The sequence below is a fragment of the Antechinus flavipes genome, chromosome 4 (assembly GCF_016432865.1).
Source record: "Antechinus flavipes isolate AdamAnt ecotype Samford, QLD, Australia chromosome 4, AdamAnt_v2, whole genome shotgun sequence".
Lineage (NCBI taxonomy): Eukaryota > Metazoa > Chordata > Mammalia > Dasyuromorphia > Dasyuridae > Antechinus > Antechinus flavipes.
The window spans coordinates 474,755,072-474,777,774 of record NC_067401.1 but is presented as its reverse complement, the minus strand read 5'-3'; the positions used below and the strand labels follow the sequence as shown (position 1 = coordinate 474,777,774).

General features: G+C 46.3%; 1 protein-coding gene across 5 annotated transcripts in view; it reads left to right on the top strand.

Annotated features, from left to right (window-relative positions):
- OSBPL9 (oxysterol binding protein like 9) overlaps window positions 1–22,703 on the top strand; it is a 134,849-nt gene that overhangs the window by 45,188 nt on the left and 66,958 nt on the right. For all 5 annotated transcript variants that reach the window (XM_051999711.1, XM_051999708.1, XM_051999707.1 and 2 more), the window contains exon 3: window positions 1,507–1,585. In XM_051999711.1, the coding sequence (XP_051855671.1) occupies window positions 1,507–1,585 (79 nt within the window). The remainder of the gene's footprint in view (window positions 1–1,506; window positions 1,586–22,703) is intronic.

The following is a 22,703-nucleotide window of genomic DNA, read 5'->3' as shown; positions in this document are numbered from 1 at the left end:
GAGCCACAAGACTGCCAGTTTGGTTGGATGTGGTGGAGCAGGGCCGCCAGGTTGTACAGGTCCTTAAAGGCCCACAAAGGAAGCTGCGGGTACATGTGAGAGACACGGTCGGGTGTATGACATCAGGAAGATCCTGTGGGTGGTGGTAAGGGTCCTAGCTGTGGGAATGGAGAGAGAGGTCACATACGGGAGATGCGAAGACAGAAACAACCCGTTTTGGCAGTGGGAGAGAGGTGCCAAGGGCGACATGGAAGTCACAAGCCCCAGTGACTAAGGATGAGGCGGCCTTTGACACAAATGGAGTAGTTCCGAAATGGAGGGTGAATTCAAGGGAAAGAAAATGAGCTGTTTCAGTGTGGCTTGACATCCAGTAGGCAATGGTGTGGATGGGAATCCTCTCAGTTTCTAATTTTTTCCCACCACAAAGAGAGGCCAGTTAAATGTTTTTGTACTAACGGGCCCCTTCCCCACTTTGATCTCTTTGGGTTACAGACCTAGGACCTAGTAGCCGTGTTGTGGAATCAAAGGTAGGCAGTTTTATAGCCCTTTGGGCCCAGTTCCACATTGTTCTCCAAAATGGTTGGGTCGGTTTACAGCTCCAGTGGAAGACAAAGTAGGGTTGGATTTACTTGCTAAATGGGGCACTTGCCATGGTGGAGATGGTGATTAAACCGGTGGGAGCGGTGCTTGGTGTGGTGATGGGGTGACGATTCCAGGTCACAGTTAAGGGACTAGATTCTCTTCTTAATTCCGCCACTAACGAGGTGCCGTGGCCTTCGAGGGGTGACGTATGGCCCCTCGGGACTGAGGTGGACGAGTCAGGCAGTTATGGAGACAGCGCATTTTGAAGTGATTGAAAACTATTAAAAGTGCTGTCTGAGGAAATGTCCTTTGTGCATCCAGTGTGTGCTCCCTGTGCCCCTCGGGGTGCGGGCATCCGGGGGTCCAAAGGCCTTTCCCAGGGACTCTGCGGGCAGCCACTTCAGCCTCCCTTCCCCCTTGGGCCTCACACTCCCTTCTCCCTCCCGGCCCCAGGGGAGAAAGCCCCAGTAGGACATTCTGCCTTTCCCTTTTTTGAAAAACATGCCGTGGTCTGGCTGGTGCGCTGTCCCTGCGACAGGGCGCTTGGCGTAGGGGTCGCGCTGAGACAGTGTTTGTTTTGTTCTGCAGTCAGGCTCCTGCCAGCCTCATTACTCCCTCGCTGCCTCCGGGGACTCTCCCCTTCCCGGGGGGCCTCCTTCCTGGCTCCCTCTGCCTTTCCCGCAGTAAGTCACCGGGTTTGAGCAGCGAAGGCTGGAGATTTGGCGTGTTCCTGGGCCTCCCCTCCCCTCCCTGTCGGGCCGGGGGAGCAGTTCCGCTCGCTGACACAAAGCCAGGGCTCGGCTTACAGCCGGCAGAGGCTCCGCTGCTCCCCATCTCGCCGCTTAGCATTCCCGGGGTGTCGTGGCTGGGGAGGTTGCTGATGTCACTGCCTGCCTTATCAGGATTTTGCTCTTTGTTTCACAGGGAGCTGTGATTGGTATAGACGATGAGGACGACAGCACCTTCACAATAACTGTTGATCAGAAAACCTTCCATTTCCAGGGTGAGCTGAAAGAAGAGATTCTTTCTTTTTGCGGTCGCCTCTGCAGGGATCTTCTCGCTGGGGGTGGTGCTGGCTGGAGGCCCCAGATGGCGCGTGAAGGTTGAGCCCGGGGCGGGGGGAGCCCCCGGTGAGAGGGGGCTGCTGCTGCTGCAGGGTAGGCTGGCTTCTCTGCCATGGCGGCACACATAGGTATCTGAGGAGGCTGCGGCTCTGCGGGCAGCGAGGGCTGATTAAAAATTAAAGCCCGAGACGAGTCCGGGGAGAGAATGACGGGCCGCCGGCGGCTTGCCTCTCCGGGCTGCCGGGGGGCCACCTCCTTCCTCCAGGGGGGCGGGCTGCAGCTGCCAGACCGAGGCAGCTCCCGCCCAGACTTGAGGCACTGCTGTTTGGGGGTCTCGCCTGGCTCCAGGGGGGCGCTTTGCTTCACGGACTCCCAGCTTGCCCTCGCCACCTGTGTCTTGTCCGCCAGCCGTCCTTTCTCTGCTCCTAGCCCTGACCCCTTCCCTTACGCCAGTGCCCTCTGCCCCTGCCATGTTCCGGCATTGCATGCTTTGGCTCTCCGGTAGGAAGGGTGAGGTTCCATGTGGCCCTGAGCCCTGGGGATCAGCCCTCCCGACCTGGTGGCTTCAGGCTGCCGTGGGAGCGGGGCTTGGCCGGCCCTCTGCCCTGGTCCCAGAGCCGGGAGGAGCCTCACCTCGGGGGCTGTCTGACCACTTTTCTGGCCTTCTGGGGAACTGACCCCGAGTTGTGTTTTTTATTGTGAAAATGCTGTGGTGATTACGGAGGAGCAACAGCCCTAGTTGTTCTTGGTCAGATTGAAGGGAGTGTCCCGGTGTCTATTGTGTTCTAGGAAGGGGGAGCTGTGGGTTCTCCCTGGGCCGGGCGCAGTCTGGGCTCAGGATTGTGTGAATACCAAGGCTACGACCTGCCGCCGGGCCGAGCCCCTGAATCCTCATTTCTTTCCTCTGCTGAATCTTTTCTGAAAGAAATAGAAAGAATAAATGTTGAATGCCCGTGCTGAGCATTTCTTGCCAAGAAGGCTTGAGCTGATTCAAGCTGGACGCTCCAGCGGCTCGTGAGTGCAGGTGTGGATGCAGGTGAGGACTGCCAGACTGCAGTGTGGAGGGTGCTGCAGTTCCTCGGGCAACTCCCCTTCTGCGGCTCTCCCCTGCCGGGCTCTGGGCTTGTGTCAGGAGGAGCAGGCCCCTAGAGGACCTTTGGCTTTTAGAGGGAAGGCCTTTCCCCTCCCCACTGCCAGCCCGGCCCGTTCCCACGGCTTCTGGTGACAGAGCAGCTTGGGAGGTGTGATGGCTGTAAGAATCATTCGGACTCGGGACCTCCCAGAGGCTCGGAAGGTCCCGCCGTCTCCCTTCAGTAAAGAGACGGGACTGCGTAATTGAAGTTTTGTCCCGGGTGGCTGGGATTCGAGAGCAGCAGGCTAGGCAGATGGGAGGGAGTGGTGGGGGTTTTCTCATTAAGGATGGTGCCTGCATCCAATCAGAAATCTCTGTGTATTTGAGAAAAAACAGTTGCCCAACACATTTTTCATTTTCGGTTTGTGATATGGTTTTGCGTCCAAAGGTCCCAGCTGGAAGGCCCTTGGTTTTATCGATGGGGAAACTGAGGCCCAGACCCCCCAGGTCCTGTCAGAGGTGCAGCCAAACCCAGACCCTCTGACTCCAGAGCTAGGACTCTTTCCCCTTTATTCCAGTTGTTCTGAATTTGGGTGTACATTAATGAGCCTCGCATTGTTAAGTGTCCTGTCCTTGTCTTTTTGAACAAGACGCATTGTGGTGTAATAAGATTTGCCCTGGTTTTAGAGGGAAAAGAGCTGGCTTGAGTATTGACTTGGAGGCCTGGGATGCTCACTGGTAAAGGAAGGACAAGAGCACCAGGTAGATGTCTTCTCCCAGCAGGGCTGGAGTATCAGCAGGAAAACAGCAGTGGGGGTTTGCTCTAGAACCCTGAGCCGGGGCGCCCAGACTGCCAGGGAGTAAAAGTCAGCATCACCTTCAGACTCCTGAGCCAGCCGGGCCGCGAGGCACGGCCTCTAGTTACTTTCATCAGTGTTCCTCCTCCTCCTCCTCCTCAGCTGTCAGAGAGATAGCACAGAGGGGTGGCCCGAGAGCCCCCAGGAATCCCCTTTCACATGTCCCGACTAGGGCTCCGAGGTGTCAGACAGGTGCCAGTGCTCTGGTAGAAGGAATCGGCTCTGTCTGCTCGAGAAGTCAGGTCCAGACCAAAATATCTTGACCACTCCTGTTAATAATTAGTCATCCCCAAATACGGAGTGGAAACAGACAGGCAAGATATTTCCTCCTTTGGGGCCCCCATGTTCCCTTCATAAATCTGGGAACTGCAGTAGGTAGATAGCCCCAGAGGGTCGATCTTCCCTCTCAGCCATTTCTTTGTAGAGAAGAACATTGGTTCTGACAGGTAGCTGCAACCTTTGAACCTGGACCTACATCCCAGCTCTGTTTTCTGAGTGTTCTTGGACAAAGCCCTGCAGTTTCTCTATCTAGGTGGGCAGTAGGACTTGGACCAGCTACCCGCAAGGACCGTTTTGAGGAAAATGCTTTGTAGCCCTTCGGGTGCCAGATAAATTGTTATCTGCAGATTTTACTGAGACACTAAAACTGAAATGCTGTCCCTCTCGTGCAGAAGTATTTCACGTTTTCAAAGGACTTTGATTCCCAGCCCTGCTTGTGAACTCTCCCAGGATCCTCAGAATCCTGGAGACTTCAGGTCAGAGGGAAAAGAACTTTGAGAGATGAGATCATCTAGTTCAGCCTTCTCATTTTTCAGAGAAGCAGAGATGTGTTGCACAGACTATCCTGAGAAGCTTGAGTGATGTCATGTTAAAATCACCTTCATTATAGAATTACAGAGTCTAGAGATATCTAGTGTAATCAAGTCTGGCTGAAGAGGCCTTTCAAGACCCAATACTAGAAGCAGCCATTCAGGTGTGGCTTGAAGGGCTCTCGTGCATGGGAGCCCACTTCCCCTGAAGCAGCTCACGGCGCTCTTGGAAAGCTCTAAATGCTGAGAGCTTCTTTTCTCTCCTTGCTTTATAGCACAGAATGCTCCTCTATAGAAGGAGAGCCAAAACTCGTCACCTTTCCAAGAAGAAAAAGTCCAACTCTTCAGATACTTGAAATGAAGGGAAAAAGTGAAATTGGGGGGAATAGGGTTAGTAAAGAGAAGGTAGAACTTCTAAAAGGGTGGAAATCACTATTGTGGTTCATCCTTTTTTGATGTGAAGTGGGAGCACTCTGGTGAGTATGGGTTGTGGTAGACAGAAAAAGATCCAGCTTCCCGGGATGGAGGAGCTTGACAATTGTATTCAGAGACATTAAGATGTAATAGAATGAGGACATTATAAAAGACACACTTTTTAAAAGTGTGGTCATTTAATAATACATAAGATTCTTTTTAATCTTCCTGATGTTGTGTACGTGTTCATTTTATAGCTTATTAGTTAGTTTAGAATTTTTTTACTTTTAGTAGTATCAGTGGCAACTCACATCTATACAATATTTGCTTAACATCACAAAGGGCAGCGCCTCCCCTTTAAAAAAACTTTCTCACAACAGGCAGGCAGAATAGTTATTTCCATCTTACAGAGAAGGAAACTGAGGCCCAGAGAAGGCAAGCAACTTAGTTGGAGTCACATGGGTAGCACATGACAGAGTGAGAATTCAGACCCAGGGATTTTATCCCCCACCCCCGATCAGTGTTTGCTCCATCCCATCAAGCTTTTGAAAATGTTTTCAAGAATCACACTCCCCTCCCCCAAGTCTTTGGTTGTTGTGTAATAGCAGAACCTTGAAACTCAACTTCTCAAAATGTTTGTTTAGGAAGAGCCATTTTCAATCAGTGTGTTCTTGGGTTGAGTTTTAAAGGTGGGATTAGGTTTAATTTAAGAAAAATCAATCAAGAAACTTTTTAAAGCCTTGGAATAATACTGGGCCAATGCAAGCTTGAGCATTTTCCATTGGGAGGAGAAAAAAAACAGTTCAGTATTAGCAGAAATCATCAGGCTGCTTTGTTTTTTCTGGTTTCTGAGTTTGCCATCATTCTCAAATTCAATTTCACTGACATCTTTTCCCCCCGTTATTTATAAAATAATTTGATGTATCGTGTAAATAATTTTAAACATTTCTGAGTTCCAAGTTATCTTCCTTCCTCCCTCCTCCCGTTCCTCCCCTTGAAAAGCCACATGTGAAATTAGGCAAAATACACAGACATCTTTTTTTAATTGGCTTCTTGCAACCTCATACTCCTAATTTTTTTGAATGTCTTCAAAACATGAACATGCACAAAGACATACCCCGCTTGAAATCAGCCCAAGGAAATAGAAATAAATTCTGGAAATCATTCGGCAAATACTTCTTGAATGTTTTATGTGGGATAAATGGTGTGACATAATTTGGCATATTCTTCTATGACATTTGGGACCCCTGGGAATGAGAATTAACTACAGAGAGAATGGAGGAGCGTGTGAATAAATAGAACGACAGCATCCGAGGAGCTTGGAGTAAAGAAAAATGTCATTTGGGGAATCTCCCCCAGAAAGAGAAGACAGGCTGGCTACAGCATCAGAGTGGAGGAAGTTACAGATGAACCATCTGTGTTCTCCACTAGTATTTTGGGGATGTCAGGAGGAACAGAGGAAGGTCTCCATCAGTAGATGCTGGCTGACCCGGGCTTCTGGGAGCAAACCGGGCTTGGAGGCTTGGGCGGGCTGTGAGAGGCGCCCATGGAAGCCATGTGCAGATTTGTGCGATCCCAGAGGCATTGGAGCAGTGAATGTGTGAGACAGACAGTGCAGGTCCTGCCCTTTCCCCGAGCCTCTTATAGAATGGCAGCAAACATGTTTGGACTCTCCCCAGGGCTGTTATGAGGAAAGGGTTTTGTAAAGCTACAATTAGAGACTGTTTCAAAAGCGTGTGTTCGGTACTTGGTGTCTCGGTTTCGGCCACTGTGCTGGACACACAAAGATGAAAAACAGCGTCTGACCCGCAAGGAGCTTGCGTGTGGTGGTCACAGCTGGAGAGCTCAGGAGAGGCTTGGGGAGGAGGAGGCTCCAGGGAGGCTGGCAGGGGGCCTGAAACTCTGAGGCTGAGGTGAGGAGGGGGTGTGCTCTGCCAGCGGAGCGGCGAGAGTGGAGTTGCCCACGAGTTGGAGCAGGTGGCCCAGGAGCCTCATTGCTGGGGTGCCAGAAGGGCTGGAGTCCCCTGAGTGCCTGCAGGGCCCTCCTGGGTCAGAGCTCCCCAGCTCCTTGGTTTCAGTAAAGGCACCTTTCGGGAATAAGAGCCTGGCCAGGTGCCTCTGACATTTACCCAGCGCCTGGCTTTCCGACTGACGGGGCTGTTGTTCTTCTTTGTGGCTGCCTCAGTTGTGGTCCTGTTGGGCTAAGGGAGTAAGAGGATGGAAAAAAGGGCAGGTATTTCCCTTCGCCCTGTCTCCCCCTGGCCTCCTACTCCCTTCCCCCTCGTTCTCCTTGATATCCCCCTGGAGATGCTGGGGCGTCCCGTCCAATGGACTCCCTGACTTCTGTGCCATGTAAGGGTTTTATTCCTGCGTCCTCTCCCATGCGTCTCATATTGGTTTATCTTCTTTCTGTACCTAAGTCACATCTGCTAAGCCCTGCCGAGCTTTGCACTCGAGACCTTTCCTGATTCCACAGCTGCTGATGGTATCTCCCCTGGAGACCGTCAGCTTCTGGAGAGCAGGGCTTGGCTCACTTTAGTTTTTATGTCTCCAGTACCTGGCACATGGTGGGCATTGAATAAATGGTGGGAGACCGATTGAAGAGTCCCCTAACTGGCTATCTTCTCCAGTCCTTCTCCCCTCCAACCTACCGTGTAAGTAACCAGCCAGTCCACAGATATTTAATATGTATAATTTATAATATTTATAAATTAATACTTACTGTGGGATACAAGGACAAAAGGGAGTCAGCTCCTGCCTTTGAGTAGCTTATGTTCTACTGGAGAAAAGGCTCTTGATGCTAGATAGAGTAGATACATGCTAAATGCAAAATAATCATGTACTTATTGAATGGAAATAGCACCTGGAGCAATTGGGAGTAACACTTAAACTGAGTTCTGATGGGAGTGGAGAGAGGCAAGAATGAAGGCAGAACACTCCAGGAATGGGTACTCGGGGGTGAGGGAAGGCATGTTATGTATGAAAAGCAGACTGAGGTATAGAATGAGTGAAAGGGAACGAGAGACATATACTCAGAGAACTATGATGGAGCCTGATTGTGAAGGGCTTTAGGTGCCTGAAGAACATGGCTTTCAAACTGAGGAAGTGGGGAGTCACTGAAGCTTTTTGAGCACAAGTGAGGCTGATTGAGAGAAATATCCATCCTCCTAAAACGCTGCGTTCGTCCATTCCAGTCCAACAGACGATTTCCTGAGCTCCTACAACGTTGTGTCTTGTGTCACTTCTTAGCTATTTGATGCTCATTTGCCTTAGCTTTAGAATCAAGTGTACTTTTCTCAGCCTGGAAGAGGAAGATAACCAGCCCTGGCCATCTAGGCCTATTACCCCCAACTCCTAAGCATCAATCAGTCATTAAGCATTTTGCAGTTTGTGAGGAGGGCATGATAGAGAGACCTGAATGAGACTTCTGTATAATTTCTAATATTCATCCTATATTAAATGTAGCTGAAGAGATATTCATGTTTTAAATTTTGCCATCTAAAGCAACTTTCCAGTCATTTTGCTGCGTGCATATATATATTTAGCCTGCAAGACACTCTTGCTTATTTTTCTTTAATAAAAATGTGTATAAGAAGAAAACTCTAATCCCCTTTTTAATTCTATGAAAATAATTTTTCTTAACTGTGTTTCCATTAATTTGTCCATCATCAAAAGCTGTTTCATTGTATCCCCATCGCTTAGCACAGTACCTGGCACATCTAACAAACGCTATTGTTTGAAAAGTGTCAGAGTCCTGACAGGTGTGCAAAGGGTTTATGAACCTTGGTGAAACTGCATTTTATCATCCATAAGTTAGAATATTGCTCATATTTTGAATTACATATAAATTACAGTCTGTGAAACTTGTAGCTGTGGATTTGCAGCTATCAGTGAACTGGTGTTTATTAAGCATCCTACTGTGTGTTAGGTAGCATGCTAAATACTGCATATATAAAGATAGGCACAAGACGGTCGTCCCTGCTCTCAAGATGGTGAAATATTTGGAAGAATAGCCTGGAACCAATTTAATTCAGTCAGTCTAAGAATCGTGCGAGACTCTGTGCTTGGGGGTTCCTAAAGCTGGGGATACAGAAAGGAAGCAAACAATAAGCCCTTCCTTCAAGGAACTTTTAAGTCCCACAGTAAGTATACACAAAGCAAGCTCTATACAGGATAAATAGGAAATAATCAACAGGGAAGGCAGTGGAAGTATGAGGGGATGGAGAAGGCTTCCTGGAGAAGGTAAGGTTTTAATTGGGACTTAAAGGAGGGTCAGTACTGGGAGCAGAGAAGAAAGAGCATTCCAGGCATGCTGGAAAGCCAGGAAAAAATGCCCAGAGTTGAGATTCTCCATTACAAAGATCTAGAAAAAGCATCAGAACAAATTCTTATCAGGAATCTAAGAAAAAGTCACATTGAGGCATTTTTCTGGCCAAGGTTGACTTAGGGAGACAGAGAGGTCTAGGGATACTGGCGAGAAGCACTAAGACAAGAAAAGATCCTAAGAGCTATCTGGACTAGCACAGCATGCAGGATAGGTGGTTCTGTTGTTTATTACCCAGTTCTGGATCACATAACCAGGATGGACTGAGGAAGAGACCTGCACTCAAGAATGGTGGAGAGGAGGAGTAGTAGTGACTTGCCCAGGGTCACACAGCCAGGAAGTGTTAAGTATCTGAGGTCAGATTTGAACTCAGGCCCTCCTGACTTGAGAGCTGGTGCTCTATCCACTGCATCAACTAGCTGCCCCAATTTAAATAGTTTTGATCTTGGGATCAGATAGAGACCTCAAGCCCAGTCTGAAGCTTGCAATGGAATAATCAGGCTAAGAATTCCAGACCAAAAGGGAATCTTCTGTTTAGTCTCTCTGAACCTGCATAGTATCCCAGGGGGCTAATAGTGGCTGAGTTTAGAATCAGTCCCCTGAAACTTATAACCAAGGAAAGATCAGCAGACCTAAATGTGGGTCAGAAGCTTTCAGATTAGGAGGGCAGCAAGCAGACTGTGCCCTGAATCCTATCACTTTGGGGGCTTGCAGGTCCCTAGTCTGAGCTGTGAAAACAGCAGGAAAGTACAAGAGAAGGTCAATTTTCTCCCAAAATGTGCATAAATGTAAAGTCAGGAACTAAACTGGAAGAATGAACAAGCAAAAAAGGGTATTCCATTGTACAGAGATATTATGATGACAGGGAAACTAAAGGCAATAATGCTTTCCCCCATGCTCCCCTTTTCCCCCATAATGACTTGAAAATATCTCTAAGTGAAACCTCAAAACAAAGCCTAATTTGGACACAGATCCAACTAGAATTCCCAAAAGACATATAAGAAGGGCTTTTTAAAAAGTGCTAAAGAGTATTTATACATACACACACACATACAAATAAGAGTGATAGAGGGGGAAAATGGGAAAAGAAATGAGATCCATGGAAGAAAGATATTTAAAAAAGAACTAATAGCTGAGAACAAAATGTACAAAATATTACTTTAAAAAAATTCCTTGAAAATTAGAATTGATCAAATAGAAACGGAACAACCCAGATTTTAATTGAACCAGAGATCAGTGGAAATAGAAAGAATCCACTGGTCACCTCCTAGAAGGAATCTTAAAGTGAAGAAACTCATAAATATTATAGCCAAAATCTAGAGTTCATAATATACTGCAAGCAATTAGAAGGAAAGAATTCAAGTACTGAGGAGCCAGGCAGCATCACATGGGATTTAGCAACAACCAAGTAGAAGGAACAGAGAGCTTGGAAAGTGACAGTTACAGAAAGCAAAAGATCTAGGCTTACAGCCAAGAATTACTTATACAGCAAAACTGAATGTAATCTTTCAAAACAAAAACAGTGAAAGTCTACTTTCAAAAGCATTTCAAAGCACTGTTGATGAAAAGACCAGAATTGATAGAAAATTTACCATAGAAAGGAGTCAGAAGCAAATGCTTATTTCCTTTGCTTTCCCCTCCTGTGCTGCAGTGCATGCCCTCCTAATAGTCTCTTGACATAATAATAATTAGCATTTTTAAAAGCCTACTCCTGCCAGGCACTGGGCTAAGTACTTTACAAACATGATCTCATTTGGTCCTCACAACTCTGGGAGACAGATGCTATTCATATGCCCCATTTACCTTGGAAGAAATAGGTTATAGCTTGCTCAAGGTTGCACGTTAACAGGTGTCCTAAAGATTTGAGCTTCCTGACTTGTGGCTCATTGCTCTTTGCACCCTTCCCCCCATTGTGCGCACGCCCCTTCCCTTCCCCCCCCCTTCAGGCATCCCAACCCTCATCCCTCCGCAGTTCATCTCTTGCTCCATGTTCTGCCCCCTTAGCTGCTGGTAGCTGCCCCTTCTCCACCACATGCCTCTGTATTTGCCTGTTTCTTTCCCTGTTAGAAGGTGAGTTCCTTGAGGGCTGGAGATGTTTCCCATATGTCTCTTATCATCCCTGGCATGTTTTCTGGTACATTGTTCCAGCTTAGGAACGATGGGCAAGTCCTAGAACCACTCTGGGCCTCAGTTCCCTGAGTGTAAAGTGAAAAGAGGATCAGATGTAATGTCGTTGGGTCTTGTCCTATTCCTAAGCTGTGAGTCCTTAATCTGATGATTTTCAGGGCTCTCCTCTTTCCTCTCAACCTCTCTGATCTAGTCCAGAATTTCCCTTTAGGCCCATTACTAGGTCCCTTCACGCAGGCTACCTCCGGCTCTCCTACCTCAAGGGAAAGCTCGGTCATCCTTTAAAAACTCTGGTCTCCACAGAACTTTGAATTTCCGAAAGCATCTCCTCACTGACCCCCTGAGAAGAAACACGAGACACAGATGAAGCAGTGGGGCTCTCAGGATCTGCTTAAGGCCAAACACAGCCCCTGGATTTACTGGAACTGGGGCCCAGACTGGGGCCAACGCAGTGCTCATCGCACTCTCCCAGTAGCTCCCTCTCCAGATGTGGCCCCTGCCCTTCTCTTATCCTAGGGCATTAGGGTCATCATGGCTACTCTTACCAAGATGAAGCAGCAGAGGAGCTGGACCCAGAGACAGGAAGCCCGGGGTTAAATCCTGCCCCAGACCTGGACTAGTGTGACCCTGGGCACTTCACCTCCCTGTCAAACAAGGTTTATAATAGCCCCTCCCTTCCAGGTTGTGATGAGGATCAATTAAGATGCTATTTGTGGTGCCCTTTGTCAGTTTAAAGATGAGCAGTGCCATGAAAACATTAGCTTATTTCCTTTGTAATAATGGCAGTTAAATTTGGGATGTCTGATTAACTGCTGGTGAAATTAGGGAGAAGATTATTGCACAGTTTGATTTAGGATTGTGTGAATGCTCAGTGAATTGCTTTGGAGCAAACAAGTTAACACCTTAAATCTCACTTGAACAGAATGCTTTGTCTTGTCTGGACAGCGCCCAGTTGCCCAACGCCTTGTTTACTCTCTGATCGGAAGGAGCACAGTTACTTCAGAGAGAAAAGCAGAAGTTTTCTGGGAGAACTTGTCTCGTAAATATTTGTTCACAATCAACAGATAAGTTTTGGTTTCAGTCCAGTAGCAGATCATCAATGATGAAAGAAACCAGTGTCTTAAAGAGTCTGTAGATGAATAAGAAAAAGCCTCCATTTGCTAACTGGTAAAAGGATATAAACTTGATGTTCTCACAGGAAAAATCCCAAGTTGTCAGTAGCCACATAAGAAATAATGGCTGGCATTTATAAAGCACTTTAAGCTTTGCCAAACACTTTACAAATATCTCATCTTAAATTTATAATCACCTTGAGAGGTAGATGATGACGTTATTCCCATATATCTATATCTATTTATAGATGTGGAACGTGAATCAGATGGTAGTTAAGTGATTTGGCCAGAGTCACACCGCTAGGGTCTGAGCTGGCTTTTGAACTCAAGTGATCTTGACTCCCAAGTCCAGTGCCATTCTGGAAAGCATTGGGAACCATGTTCCCAAAGTCACTGATCTTTGATCCAGCCATACCATCACTAGGCCTCTACCCCAGAGTGAGCTGAGAAAAAGGGAAAACAGAAATATTTTTTTAGTGTCGATAAAAACCTGGAAATTAGCTATGGTCCAGGAATAGGTTGGGAAATTTATTGTTCTGCAAAGGATGATGAAGAGGATGGTCGCAGAGAAACCTGCGAAAACTTGTTTAAATTTATGAAGGGAAGAGAACTAAGAAAACAATGTTTATAACCAGTAACATTGTAAAGATAAACAAATCTGAAAGAGCCAGGGTCTCTGATAATGTAATGATCTTCCACAGTTCAGAGAAAAATGATGAAATGTGCTGTACTACAGATGCAGAATGAGATGCACGTTTTTGGACACGACCAATGTAGAAATTTGTTTTGCTTGACTATGTATATATTTTTTAACAAGAGTTTTTGTCTTATTTTCTTTTTTATTTTTTCCATTGAAGGGGAAATCGAAGGGAGAGAAAAATCCTTAATTGAAAATAAACTAACAAAATTTTTAAAGTGACCATTGTTAATAGGAAACTAATAATAAGTGCTATAACTGTTAGCTCAGTATTCAAGTAGCAATTTGGTATCTTTATTTCCTTGATCCAAACAATTATTATAAAACTATAAAGATAAATGTCACGCTTGCCTCCTGATAATGTTGCTTCTAGGTCATGTGGCAGCCATCGATCACTGGATTATCATTCAGATTTGATTTCTAAGGTTTCTTATAACCCTTAAAATTAGGTAATTGTCAAAACTTTAGACAAGTAAAGATCAAAGTAGCTCACCAGCGAGATCTGAAACCCTTGCTCTTCATATACCATATGTGTCCCTCAAATTGGATTCTTTCTTTTGGATTTTTATTCTTTTCTCATTCTCTTCCTTGTGACTTAAAACACTTTCCCTCCCAGGGGAACAAATGAACCCAAACAACAACGACAAGGACCCTTCCAATCGAATTTTCCTGTGGAAGTACCATCGCTGCTTCTCCAACTCCAGGGGCTTGGCCCTGTTTCCTTCTATGACTTCTTGGAGTGCCTCACTCTTAGCCCTTCTATCAATCCATTGAGTTGGTCTGTATGGCAGCATGTCTATGGGCACACTTTGTCTGCCATGTGAGCTGCTCTGCCCCTTAGAGCAGGGCCATTCTGGTTATCCTTGGCTCTTCTGCAGCCCACAGAATACTTTCAGGCCTGTTGACTCAATGGGTGATTGAAAATGGCCCAGGCCGGATGCAGTCTATCCCCAGCACCCTTATCTGCTGTTACTGCTACTGCTATCACCACTACTACTACTACTACTACTACTACTATCCCCTACCATGCATACAGTGCCCTGGCACTGTGCTAAGCATTTCAAAATTATTCTCTTATTTAATCCTTACTACAACCCTGAGGGGAAGATGCTATTATTATCCCCATTTTACAGATGAGGAAACCGAGGCAAACAGAGAGCTTAAGCCCCTTGGCCAAGGTCACACAGGGAGGAAGCATCTGAGGCATTGTTCAGATTTAGGACTAAGTGGTTCCAGGCCTAGCATTTTATCCATTATGCCGTGTAACATAATATCGGTTAAGATTAGAACATAACAAATGCTTATTAACTGACTAGGCAATGACAGCTGAGGGGACAAGTCACTTTCCCTCTTCCTACCTGAGTTTTGTCTGCTATAAAATGGGGATAATGATGACAACACCTGCTTTGCAGGGTTGTTATGAGTGCCTGGCCCTTCCTCCCTGCTTTTTTCCCTCAAAAATTAAGTTGTCTTCGAGTTTAGGGATTTGACATCCTATTTGCTGGAGCTTAGATGTATATTTATGAATACAAATGATGTGCAATCTCAGTGCAGGAGATCCTGGCTGTGGCTGAGGTTCTAACTGCTAGAGGGAAACTCTCCCTGAGTTTTGGAGGCCTTTGAGGTGAGCTTCGAAGGACACCAGGGCTTCTGAGGGAGTTGGAGACAAAGGTAGGGGTGAGGGATGGAACACTTGGTTGGGCTGGTCTGGAAAAGGGGTGAAGAGAAATCAAGTCTGGAAGAGGAGACTGGGATGCAGGGCTTGGTTTTCCTTCCAAACAGTGGCAGTTCTAAAACGTGACCTTCGCCATGATTTGTTTTAAGCCCTCGGGCTTATCACTGCAATATATGCCTAAGATTTCAAAGCTGAGCTTATGAATTTCAAAATCACATTTTAAAAATGTCATTGCTTCTTGTATCTCTGTGAGGTGGGACTGATGTTTAGGTTCCCAGATACTTTCAATGCTGTCCTCATTTTGGGGACTGTGAACTTCCCCCAAGGTCAGATCTGAATATGAAAAACAAGCCTGCTTGTAGCTGTGGGTTTATTTCTTTGTTTGAACTTCTGGAAAGTCTGACACTTGGGACCGTGGGCCTCTGGGAAGTCCCCTTGATCCTTGGGAAGGTATAATTTTCCGCTTCTCTTCCTTGCCTCCATTGGTGCCATTTCTTCTTCCCTAGCTTCACACCAGTTTGGGATGTTGCTGGGACAGTGGGTCCGGGCAAGGGGGAGGTTTCTCAGGGTTTGTGTTGGGCTTCCCGATACAAATCCGGGCTCCTAAGGCAGTTGTGGTCACCCGACTTGCCCTTCCCACTCCCCAGATTCCTCAGCGGCTAGTTGGAGCTGATTCCAGGCAAGTTTCTGGGGCCCAGGGTGTGGGCACTATTGCACCCTGAACTCGTCACACACTTTGTCTCCTCCTACTGAATAGTCCTGAGGCTGTGGATAAACACGCTTTCCATTTGCCCTTTGAACTCTTCTCCTGTCCCCGATAGGTCTCCCTATCCTCGATTTTGTCTCGAATTAGCAGTGTGCCTCAGGAAGGCCTGGGTCAAAGGCCCAGAAAAACGGGAACCTTGGCCCGCGATCCTGCCCCAAAATGAACAATCCCCAGTCCGGGAAGACCAACAAAATCAGGCCTTTTCAGGTCCCGAGCTGCGACTCCCATCCCGGCTCTTCCTGTAGCAGCCACAGAAAGGGAATCAGGGCATCCCTGTGCCCCCTCCCCCCGTACTCCTCGTAGAGTGTGATAGTCTATTGGGCTGTTGTCATGGCCTCCTGGCAGCCACAGCACCTGGCCATCCTGGGGCCTGATGAGGAAGCCCCTTCCTGAAGGGCCATTGGAAGGTGGGCCAAGGCCTTGGATGGGACGGGGAAGCGTTACCCACTTGGGGGTGGGCTCTCTATGGCAGCTGAAGAGTCAGTGCCCAGAGGCAGGAGCCGCCTCTTCTTCTCCCTGCTGCCCTGTCTTGTGATTTGTTCAGGTTTCGAAATTCCCAGGATGGAAACTTTCTTCCCAGGCAAATTGGCAGCTCCTCCAATGTCCGGCCTCAGGGAGCTGCCAGGCCACCGGGAGGTGTGCCCTTAGTCACATGGTTAACACGTCAGTGCTCTTCTTCCTTAGCTCTCATACTGGTGGCTTAATCAGCATTTGTCAAATGAGTAGTTCCCCTTGACTGAGCAGAACAGTGAGCCGAGTCTCTGAAAGGCCAGACTGTTGTAGTAAGTATAAATCCCATGCTTTTGGCTTAGGATGATCACACTTAGAATTAGAAGACTGGATGGACTCGGCTGGGGAAAAAAACACAGGACTTTGAGTGGAAAGAACAGTATTCTCACAAAATCTGAGCAGAAGGAACGTCAAGGGAACTCAGATTTAATTCAGCCCCTAGGAACCCTTTCTCCACGTGCCTGCCCAAGGGCTCCCCCTGCGCCCTCTGAGATGGCCCCGCCACTGTTCCTGGGGTTGTCCTTGGGCCAAGCAGGATTCTTCTTCCCAGGATAAGCATCCCCTGTCTTTATCTCCATTATTAACCAACCATCAATTACAGAATATTTTGCATCTGGAAGGTAGCAGGAACTAATTGGTACCTTTGATGGCTCAGCATCCTTATCACTCTTCTCCCTTCTCCCTGTCATTGGCCTTCCCCTCTCTCTCTAGTCTCTCAGTTGTGTCCTCTTGAGCTTTGATCCCTTTAATTAACATCTTTTTACAGAGGACTCTCAGATCTGTGTATAATTGAGCCAGTCTCTATGTCTCTCCTTCCTCTCCTCTGAACTTTAGTCCTACCACCCACCACCCAGAGGACTTTTCAAATTGGGTTTTCCAAAGTTATCTCAGACTCAAGATTTCTGAAACAGAATTCATCGTCTTTCTCTAAAAACCCATCTCGTTTGTTAACTGGCCTATTTATGGTGCAAGTATCAACATCCACTCCCAGTTTCCTTCCTTACACATAAGCAGTAAATTGCCACTGATTAAGGTCCCGAGGGAGGGGTGCATTTTGGGAAGAGCATCGGTTAGCTAGAGTGTCCCAAAGGACGGTGGCTAAGTGTAATGTCCGGAGTGTGCCTCAGGAAGGCCTGGAGGACTTCGGGATCAGCCAGAGTCCTTGGTCTTAGGGTAGAGAAGTGAAGGAGGCAGGAGAGCCGCCATGTGGCCGGTCAGAGATGGAGTCTGGAGCTTGGAGCCTGAAGTCTTCTCTGGCTGAGAGCTCTGTGTCCCTCCCCAGCCCTTAAAGCCTTCAGTATAATTACCTTACTACATCACATTGAGCATGTGCAGCCATAAGCACCAGGCTGGGATTCAAGTGTACCTTTTCAGAGTTCCGGCCACTACAGCTGGGGTAGTAAAGGATCTGAAGACCATGGCATATGAAAGGATCTACCCCAAGCCTAGAATGAGAAGACTTACAGGTGTTAAGATAGCAAACTTCACATATAGAGGGACTCTCATGTGGAAGAGGTTGATTTGGTTTTGCCCCACAGGGTAGAACTAGGAGCCCCAGAGGCCGATTTTTTGTTTGATAGAAAGCGCTGCTTGCTGATTATCTAGGCTCCTTTTCATTTTCAGTTTGCCAGTGCAGGTTGGATGGCCACTTTTGGTGTGGGGGAGTAGGGTGGTATAGAAGAACGGGTACCTCTAAGTTTCTCTAGTTGACCATTTTACAGCTGTTTCTTCCTAAGGCTAGTAGGCAAACAGGAGGTTGGAAAAGAGCTTTTTCCTTTTTCTGTCCCCATGGTACTCACATAACCATGATTGATGAGTTGGAGGGAATGACATGTGACTTAGGGCCTGTTTATAGAAAACCAAGATGTAGGCTTTCAGAAGTGGCACAGAGTCATTCTTTGGTCCTTTCTTTATAGTTATTGGTTAAGTTTTATAAAATCAGATCATACACTGTCAGAGAGGTGGGTTCATTTGATTCCAGTGAAGGGAATACTTACCCGGATGAGATCACTCCCAAAATATTGAAGGAAAGGAAACAAATAAAAGTGATTGTTGTAGGGGAGAATGTAAACTTCTTGAGGGTTTGGACTTTTCATTTTTGTCTCTGTACTCTTTATAGAGCGCCTGCCACAGAATATGTGTTTAATAAATATTGATTGATAAATTGTATAGAAGACAAAAAGAGGCAGTTTCTTAAAATTTTAGTCATCTTATCCAGAAACTGGAAGTTTCTGACATGAACTGACAGTGGCTTACTGCAGGTTTGGATTGTTTTGCTTTTTAATTAATTCACAAAACTCTTCCTCTCTTTTAAAAGGTTTGTATTTTGGGGCCACTGGGTAGCTCAGTAGAAAGAACATTGACTCTGGAGTTGGGAGGATCTGAGTTCAAGTCCAGTCTCAGACACTTAACTCTTCCTAGCTATGTGATTCTGGGCAAGTTATTTATTTAACCCCAATTGCTTCCAAAAAAATTTTTTTTATTTTTAAAAATATTTTATTGGTATGTAATTTTCCCAATTACAAATAAAGATGGTTTTCAATATTCAATTTTATAAGATTCTGAGCTTCTTCTTCTAACCCTTTCCCCAAAACAGCAAGCAAACTGATATAGGTTATATGTCACAAAACTCTCTTTACCAAAGGTCCTTACTTCTGAAAACCTATCAGCTGAAAACATCTCTTCCTCTCTGTATTCTGTTCTTTTGCTCCCTGACTCCTTCCTTGTCTCTGCTTCTGCTTCCTAAGATTCCTTTCCCATTACTTTGAGCCTTAAAGGAAACTAGGAAATTCTAAGAGTCAGACATAAAGAAGGAGTATGTAAAGTGGCTTTTGCAAAGTTTTGCAGATGGGAGATTAAACAGTGAGTTCCAGAAATGTAAAGGTGAGCTCAGAAAATACCTTGATGGAGTGATATGAAGTCTGGAAAAGCCAGAGCTAAACTGGGAACCATTGATGATTCTTGGCCAGCGTGCTTTGAGTGTCAGTTTGGTGGCTGTATATAGGATGGATTGAGAACCTAATTAGGAGGCTGTTGCACTAATCCATCTGAGAATTGATGAGGACCTTGACCACACAAAGCTTTGTGCCCAGGGAGAAGGGGAGATACTTGGGAGAAATGCGGTGGATGTGTATTAGTGACCCAATCACTGATTGCACATTGGTGAATGACAAAAACTAAGCATAACTTCTGTGTGACTAGAATAATGATGGTGTATCCTCAAGAGAAACTGAAAAGTTATAAAAGGGAGGGAGGTATAGAGGAAAAGAGAATTTGAGTTCAAATTCAGTTTTGGACATGTTGGATTTAACAGGACCTAATAGGACATTTGGGCAGAGAAATTCAAGTAGGTGTTTAGGGATGTGGGGCGATTGGGCTAGATTAGGAGAGTTGCATACTTGGCGACATGAGTTGAGCCCCTGGGAGCTGATGAAATAACCAGCAAAATAGAGAGAGAAGTTGAGAGGACTCAGGCCAGAACTGAGGTATTGGGAAAGGTTTTAAGGGGATCAGTCTAGCTTTAGGAAGAGAACTGAGTTGTGTCAAGAAAACTCTGGGAGAAGGAGAGCTTGCTCAGCAGCATCACATTTTACAGAGGAGTTGAGAGGGATGAAAACTGAGGAGCAGAGGGAAAGAATGTTGGATTAAGCAATAAAGAAAGTCGTTGGTGACCTTGGGGGAAGTAGTCCTGAGTGAGTAGTGGAGTTAGGAGAAAGTGAGTTAGAAGGCCAGGAATTCCAGTTTGTGGATCTGTGATGGGCAGGATCTGGACAGAAATAACAAATGGATTGGGGGTGGGGGGAGGAGATAATGAATTTTATTTTGGATATGTTGAATTTAAGATGTCAGTGTTTTATCCAGTTTGGAATGTCCACTACACATCTATACTGAGGTCTGAGAGTCATCTGGCACGGAGCGGATGGAATCATCACTGGAAAGAAGATAGAGAGGAACAAGCAGAAGGCCCAGGCCAGAGCTGGCTAGGGGAGGGCGTGGGAACTGAACCAAGATGAAGCTGATATTAAGGGTCAAGAATGCACAAGTGAAAAAATGAGGCCAGAGCTGGAGTAATGGGACCAAGAGATCAGGGGAGATGGGAAATGAATGAATTTTGTGGAGGAAGATCATGGCAATGTCCATGGTGTGAGGGAACCTCAGTTTGAAGCTCAAATAAGTTGTGACTAGCACAAAAAAGTGCTTTACTCTTCTGTAGAGGCTGAAACTCTTGAGTCGATGCACTGAGGTCAGAACAGCCGAGCACTGGAGGCTAACTACCGATTGGATAATACTCTATGGGAATGTGCTTGGGAAATGGCCCTTCCACTATCCTGTGCTGGGTTGATAATTGATGTATACAGAGGATTGTAGGAGGGATTAGGGGGTAGAGTAAGACTAGCCAGAGTCACTTTGGCCAGGGGACTCAGAAGAAGGAGGTTGCGGAGATTCTGCTTCCGTCCCCTTCACTTCTGCTTATCCTGACTCCTGCTGATTCTCTTCTCTCCTGCCCTCTGGCTTCTAAAGGCAGATATCAATACCTTCTGCTCTTCCTTCCAGTTAAACATCACACTTCTCCTGATTCACCATATAATATTATTCCTAAACAAACTCTTCACCATCCTGGGGCTTTCCCTCCCATTTTAAAAATATAGCATTTTATTTAAAATAGCGTTTTGCATTTTTCCAATTACGTGTAAAGTCAATTTTTAATATTCTTTTTAAAAAAATAACAATTTTGAGTTCCAAATTCTTTCCTTCCTTTCTCCCCTGCCTAAGACAGTAAACAGTTTAATATAAATTATTTTGTGAAAGAACAAACAGGGCAAAAGAACCATCAAAAAAAGTAAAGTAAGAATAGTATGCTTCAATCTGCGTTTAGATTATAGTTCCTTTCCCTTTTATGCATGTATTTTTTTTCCAGCTAAAAATGGGCCCCAAAGTCTGTAATTTTTGTTTAATCAGGCAGGGGATACTTAGTAATCCAGCATTTAAATGCCTACTGTGTGTCAGGCATGGAGTCACCTCCCTTGATACAGACAGTGTTTCTGTTACTCTAGCCTACAGTTGCATCAGTATTTCAGCACCTGCATCTCACAGTTGGCCCAAGGGCAACAGTTTTGCAATTAATTTCTGCTATGGACATATTTTTTTGTTTTTAAAAATAGAACTCTGACTCTTTAGGGACAACATTGTCTTAAGAAAACAGGCACTATCACCTGACTCACAAGTGGTTAGACAAACCTGAGCTTTTATAGTATTGGTATTAACGTAATTCAGCAAATTCTTATTTCTCCTTCTGTGTGTGTGCGTTCAGCTAAACAGCTAATATTTCTTAGGCTCCTGTTGTATTCTAGTCTTTGTGCTCTGTGCTAAGGGTACAGGAGCAGAAGCATCCCTGCTACCGGAGCATGTGGTGAGGGTCTGAGTGAATACAATGTGTATGTTCAGAGGTATAAGAGTGATGCAAGAGGGATTTAGGTGCAGAAGAAAGGGCCAGCTGGCTTGAGTGCTGTGAGGAACTGAAGGAAGAGGTGGAACTGATGGATTGAGTGCTGCTGGAGTAGTACCGAATATTATTGGGGGGAGGGGATGGAGAGACTGCTTCTACCTGGGGAAGTTAGACAGGAAAGTCACTGTCCAGACAAGCGTAGGTCTGGAGTAGTGGTGGCGTGCTTCAGAGATCTGTAAGACGATTGGGGTAGGGCTCAGCCAGTTGCGGGATTATCCAAGAGCTGAGGGAAGCCATTTCCCACTGGGTTTGGGGCCAGGGGACCATCCGTGCTGGGCAGTGGTGGTGGAAGCTTTGGCAGCATCAGCCAAGGAGGCAGTGCAGCACCCAGGGTCCCTCCTGATGGCCGGCTGATTCTTCTTCCTTCTGGGTCCTTCCAAAGTTAGTGTGGGGGCAGTGGAGAGGGGGGAAGGCAGATAAAGGCTGAACAAGGGCTGGCCAGCTAGGTGGAAATAGCAGCAAAAGGCTGGCCCAGCAGAGTAGGATGAAGATAACAGACAATCAGTAAGCATTTATTAGGCACCTGCTGTGTGCTAGCACTGCTAGGTAGGCATGGTGGGTAAACCGTTATGTGGTTCTTTGACAGCTGGAAGAGACGACATGTGCATCTGTTGGTATGTACCAAAGGGCTGTGAGGGAACTTGGGATGGGGCTCTAGCATCTAGGTGGGTGGTGGATCAGGTAAGACTTAAGGATGAGGTGACCCTGAAGGAGACCAGTAAGGGCGCTCCACTGCTGGGGAGCCAGGTCAGCTTAGGAGCCACTGTTCTGGACAAAGGGAATTGCTCTGAGTGGCAGCAGCATCCGCCAGCATTATAATGCGCCTATTAACTTTGTAAAAGTACAGCATGAACCATCTGTATGTTTCCAGGCTGATGGGAACTCCTTTGAGTCCCAGCTAAACGCCTGCCACCTGTGGGAAGCCTTCCCCAATTTCTCCTAATTCTGGTGCTTTTTTCCTGTGGATTATTTTCTCTTACTCTGTTTGTAAGCTCTCTGAGGGCTTTTTTTTTTTTTTTTTTTTGGCTGAGGCAGAGGGTCACACAGCTAGCAAGTGTTAAGTATCTGTGACCAAATTTGAACTCGGGTCCTCGCTGCCCCATTTTTTGCTTTTCTTCATATCCTCAGCACTTAACAATCCTGCACTAAGTGACTGGGCTTTTGCCTTTCTTTGTCCCTCCCCCCTCT